At 33.6% G+C, this 6,262-nt stretch overlaps 1 protein-coding gene across 2 annotated transcripts in view; it reads left to right on the plus strand.

Annotated features, from left to right (window-relative positions):
- Positions 1-3,300, plus strand: part of Lgr4 (leucine rich repeat containing G protein-coupled receptor 4) — a 91,978-nt gene extending 88,678 nt beyond the window's left edge. For both annotated transcript variants that reach the window (XM_071616323.1, XM_071616324.1), the window contains exon 18: positions 528-3,300. In XM_071616323.1, the coding sequence (XP_071472424.1) occupies positions 528-1,804 (1,277 nt within the window). In that variant the 3' untranslated portion in view covers positions 1,805-3,300. The remainder of the gene's footprint in view (positions 1-527) is intronic.
- The last annotated feature ends 2,962 nt before the right edge of the window (positions 3,301-6,262 follow it).

Genomic DNA, 6,262 nt, shown 5'->3' on the forward strand with positions numbered 1-6,262 from the left:
AAAAATAAAGATATTGTGTCCATCTACAACTAAAAAAATATTTAAAAAAAAAAGAATAAAGAAAAAGTACAAATTTTCTTGGAAATATCTCTATATGGCCTTACCAAATAATAAAAGAAACTAATCCTGGTTATGTTTTGTTTCAGTACTGGAGATTGAACCCTGGGGAGCTTTACTACTGAGTACCCTCCCTTGAGCCCTTTTTATGTTTTTAGTTTGACACAGGATATTGCTTAGTTGATGAGGCTGGCCTTGAACTTGTCATCCTCTTGCTTCAACCTCTTGAGTCTCTGGGATTATAGGTGTGTGCCAGCTACACCCAGATATTAAGCTGCTTAATTTTTAAAATAGCCTAGTCTGTGACTGAAATATCTTAAAAGCAATATTTTTTTTCAGTTTGGTTCAATTCAATTAGGTAGCTGATTTATTCTAGATTCAACCATCATTAGTCATTCTATCAAGCATATTATATGAAATATGGTATTTTCTAAATTGTCTTTCATGTTTCTGTTTCTTTTTCATGTTAGGTGCTTTTAAGCCCTGTGAATATTTACTGGGAAGCTGGATGATACGTCTCACCGTGTGGTTCATTTTCTTGGTTGCATTGTTTTTCAACCTGCTAGTCATTTTAACAACCTTCGCATCTTGTACATCACTGCCTTCCTCCAAGTTGTTCATAGGCTTGATTTCTGTGTCTAACTTATTCATGGGAATCTATACTGGCATCTTAACTTTTCTTGATGCCGTATCCTGGGGCAGATTTGCTGAATTTGGCATTTGGTGGGAGACTGGCAGTGGCTGCAAAGCAGCTGGGTTCCTTGCAGTTTTTTCCTCAGAAAGTGCCATATTTTTATTAATGTTAGCAGCTGTTGAAAGAAGCTTATCTGCAAAAAATATCATGAAAAATGGGAAAAGCAATCATCTCAAGCAGTTCCGGATTGCGGCCCTTTTTGCTTTTCTGGGTGCTGCAGTAGCAGGCTGTTTTCCCCTTTTCCATAGAGGGGAATATTCTGCATCACCCTTGTGCTTGCCATTTCCCACAGGAGAGACACCATCATTAGGATTTACTGTGACCTTAGTGCTGTTAAACTCACTAGCATTTTTATTAATGGCCGTCATCTACACTAAACTTTACTGCAACTTGGAAAAAGAAGACCTCTCAGAAAACTCACAATCTAGCATGATTAAGCATGTTGCTTGGCTAATTTTCACCAATTGCATCTTTTTTTGCCCTGTTGCATTTTTCTCATTTGCACCATTGATTACTGCAATTTCTATCAGTCCTGAAATAATGAAGTCTGTTACTCTGATATTTTTCCCATTGCCTGCTTGCCTAAATCCGGTCCTGTATGTTTTCTTCAATCCAAAATTTAAAGAAGACTGGAAGTTACTGAAGCGACGCATTACCAAGAAAAGTGGATCAGTTTCAGTTTCCATCAGTAGCCAAGGTGGTTGTGTGGAACAGGATTTCTACTATGACTGTGGCATGTACTCACACTTGCAGGGTAACCTGACTGTATGTGACTGCTGCGAATCTTTTCTTTTGACAAAGCCAGTATCATGCAAACACTTAATAAAATCACACAGCTGTCCTGCATTGGCAGTGGCTTCTTGCCAAAGACCAGAGGGATATTGGTCTGATTGTGGCACACAGTCAGCCCACTCTGACTATGCAGATGAAGAAGACTCCTTTGTCTCAGACAGTTCTGACCAAGTGCAGGCGTGTGGACGAGCCTGCTTCTATCAGAGTCGAGGATTCCCCTTGGTGCGCTACGCTTACAATCTACCAAGAGTTAAAGACTGAACTACTGTGTTTGTAACTGTTTCCCCCATCAACCAAATTCACAGTGTTTATAGAGTGAACCCTATTCTGTTCTTTCATCTGGGAAGCACTTCTGTAATCACTGCCTGGTGTCACATAGAAGGGGAAGGTGGCAGTTTATTTCTTAAACCTGACATTTTTCAAAGAACAGGTGCCTAAATTATTAATTGGTGAAAATGCAATGTCCAAGGAATGTGTGGTCTATTTGAAACAGAACTTGAAAAGGATTTTGGGTGTGGTATAGCAATATAACTTTTAGATTTTTCAGATCCATCAGGAGCAAATTTATACCTATTTCTGAATTAAGCACAAGATAAAGGACAGCTGTTAATATTTTTTTAAAAAGGTAGTTCAAAATGTGACTTTATATATATAACTGACAAAGTCTTGCTAATTTTACCTAATATTTGATCATTAATCTCAGGACAACTTACTACAGGGCCAAAAAAGGGATTGTCTCCCAACTAGAACTGTGAGAGTACACATAGGTGTCATTGTTTTCTATTTCCACTTTTACATGAGAATCATAAATTTCGTTCAATTGATTTATAAATCTATATAAACCTGAAGATGTTTTAAAAACCATATTAACAGCTGTTAGAATAAAAAAAATCAGTACATTTGTTTGGGGTCATTTTACATTGCTTTGTTACGCTCACCATGATTTTCAGTGTTTTGCAATTATACTACTAGTACAAAATAAATGGCTAATTGATGTGTGAGTTTAAGTAGATTTGGCTACACTACTTACTAATGAGATTTTAATAATACCTAAGGGATTTGATGGCTCCATGTAACGTTCCCATTAATAAATGCTTCTTAATATCATTGGTTCTACTGATATTTTCCAGTTTTGTTGGTATGTCATCTATTTATAGTTTGGATTATACAGAAAGTAAACTGGGGTCATTTTTTTCTTTTTTGTAATTGGAGGAAGCTGAAAATAATTATGACACCAAGCACTTAAATTTATTTCTTAGTGAACTGGATTCTCCTAAACTTATGTTATTACTTAGAAGCTTCTATAAAATTTTCCCATACCATGACTTACAAAAAAAACTATTCAATAGCTCATATGCTGAGCTCTGGTTAGACTAGACAAACATATCATTAAGGGGGGGGGAAGGATAAGGCTTAGTTCTATGTCTTTGAAAATTAAAAATTTTACCTGATTCTCATCTAGGGTCTTCTGCCATGTTTTTTTGTGGAGTCTTAAAGTTATAATTGCTCTATATGTTTTTTGAACAATGTACTAAATAGCAAACCCACTGCCATATTATTATCCTGGATATACTAAAAAAAATTAAGCTAGATTGCAGTTTAATAATTAAACTGTACATACTGTGCATATAATGAATTTTTATCTTATGTAAATTATTTTTAGAACACAAGTTGGGAAACATGGCTTCTGTTCATTTCGTTTAATTAAAGCTACCTCCTATAGTGGCTGCCAGTAGCAGAATGTTTAATTGTGGTTATATACTTTTTTCATTGTAAATAGTCTCGGTTGTACATTGTCAGTGTAAAAACAGAATCTTTGTATATCAAAATCATGTAGTTTGTATAAAATGTGGGAGGGATTTATTTACAGTGTGTTGTAATTTTGTAAGGCCAACTATTTACAAGTTTTAAAAATTGCTATCATGGTTTGTATATTTACACATCTGATAAATGTTAAATCATAACTTGGTAAGAATCTTAATTAAACTTGTTTTCTCAAAATTCAAGTTATTGAAAACTTTTCATTCATTTAAAAATAGAATAGCAGATATATAAAATCTGTGGTAAACTGTGCTATATATTGTATGAAATACAATATTGTACTCTATGTTTTGAATTATTAAAGTTTCTAGAAAGCAATCTATTTTGCCTTAATTTGTAACTAAGTATGTTAATGTATTTACTTACTATTATGGAGACAAATTTAAAAAGTTTTAAATAGAAAAGACAGTATTAGAAAAAATGTTGAAAGTAACCATTAGAAAATATTGTTTGATAGTTATCTGTAAATATTTAAGAACACTTGGCTGAAACTTAAAACTTTTATCCTGTCTTAAATCTGAACTATATCATGGAAAACATATTGTGAAATGTAAGTGAATACCACCAATTCAATCTTTATTTAAAAACAAGTGATTAAAAATATCTACATGATATTAATTGTAGTCAGTTGCCTAGATACGTAGTATCACAATCTCCAAGCTCTCTTTGGACAAATGAGAAAACAAAGGGTTTAATGAAATTTAAGTGAATCCCTGAACCACAGCAAATTAGATCCCAATCAAAACTTAGTTCCTCTTAATTTTGGACATACTTTATGTGTTTGTATGTGTTAGTAAATGTGTATGCCTCTTCCTGTTTTAAACTTCATATGTGTTTGAAATTTTCACAACAAAAAGAATGGTTTAGGTACCCCTCTCCCTCTCCCCTTCCCATGCCCACCCCCAAAACCACAACACACAGTAAACCCTGTTTCATCTTCACCTTATTCACTAGCCCCCTCAATCCTTCTGCCTCTTAGATTATTTTGAAGCAATCCAGACACATTGTTTCATCTGTAAATGTCTAGGAATAATTATTTTTAAAGCTAACTAAAAATGGCATGATTTTTGTAACAATGTCATACAGGAATTTGTAAGGAAAAGTCATTCTTCACTTATAGGTTACAGAACCAGCAAAAAAAAAAAAAAAAAAAAAATCTCAAATATACCATGAAAGTGAAAATAAATGAGTAGGAAGAAAAGACATTACTAAGTAATATCCTAAAACTTATGGGAAAAAAAACATCTTTTAATGCTTTTTATACCCTTCTTTATGACTTCTTGGCCCCAATAATGTAAAGGCAGTATAAGATACCACAGGACTTGACTACATTCAAATACGTGTACCCACAGCATGGAACTGCCCCAAAGTCTTTGGGTCTCCAGTATTGTTAACATATAATGTAATTGTCATAATGATGACCCTGAAGCATGAAGGAAAGGACTTTCTTTTATAAAGCATTTTTTAAAAAAATAAAACATCTAAAGGAGGAAGGGAAGTATATGACATTTTAGATTCCAATACCAAAAAGTTACAGTGGAAAAGCTTTGGCATTCAAGTGATACAATTTACTCTTATATCTGTCAGATCCTGAACTAGAAATTTTGAGGACTAATTAGATAATATGACTGTGAGATAGATTATTTCCTTAATATTATAGAGGAGTAAATTAGGATCAGAAAGGTCAACAGCTTATTTATGGAAATTTATTAAGAGAAATTATTGATTAAACTATTGATTAAAATTATTTTTCTTTCATAGATAAAACCTGTGAGTTTTCCACTGTGCTTGCATTAGATTATGTCTATTGGGAAATTGCTTCTAAAGCTTTCTTCCTTGTGAAGTCCTAAAACAGTTTAGGGTCTTTTGATATTACTGATTCTAAAAATGTTCTAATGAAAGGTTTTAGCCAGACATGCCAATATTGAATTATTGAGGTAGAGAATAAAAAAACGCTACTAAATACGTTTTATTCCTTGATCAATTTATTACTCATTTGGATTGCTCTGATTTTCTTCATTTCACTGTTGTTACTAAAATTTAAAGATATTCCATTTAAGAAGTTTTAAGCATGCATATATATATATATATATATATATATATATATATATATATATATATATATATTTTTTTTTTGTGGTAGGGGAATCAAAATTAGGGTCTCACATGCTCTATGCCCCTAGCTGGCATATCATTTTATTATAGCTTCTGCTTCCAGAAATGTCTTTGATTGTTAATATTTTTATCATATCTCATTGTCCTGTGTCAAATTTTGTAGATCTAAACTTCATCAAGGATTCTGTATTACTCTTTGATCAGTAACAACTTTATGTGCTATTTTTAGCCACCGTCCGTTTTCACATGATACTTTTACCAGTTATACAAATTATGAACTGGACAGAGCTAAATTTTCACCAGTGTATGCAGTTTTGTCAGTATAAATAAAGCATCCAGTTTTATAATGTCTGTCATCTTTCTTGCTACCTTTATCCCCATCTCCAATCCCTGAGTTCCCACAAAATATTCTTTCCTCATAAAATACACACCACAGCATATTTTAATTATATTTGTCGCCACCAAAAGATGAGGAATTTAGAGTAACAGCATCGTTTACCCCAGTGCTTAGCAAAGGCTAGAGGCTTAGCACATAATAGAGGCTTAAAAAGTAAAAACAATTCACAGGTGTAGACAGACTAGTTGCCTTTAAGACGCCAGGCAAACAAGATGTATCAAAACACTAAAACATGGTCCTAAACCTGCATTATTTTTTGGTAGCAGGGATGGAACCCGGGGCTTCATACATACTAGGCAAGCACTTTACCACTGAGCTATATCCCCAGGCCACCTAAACCCGCTTTCTTGGATACACTTGTAAAGTTAAAGTTACCCCGCCCTCAA

The sequence above is a fragment of the Marmota flaviventris genome, chromosome 9, assembly GCF_047511675.1.
Source record: "Marmota flaviventris isolate mMarFla1 chromosome 9, mMarFla1.hap1, whole genome shotgun sequence".
NCBI classification, from domain to species: Eukaryota; Metazoa; Chordata; class Mammalia; order Rodentia; family Sciuridae; genus Marmota; species Marmota flaviventris.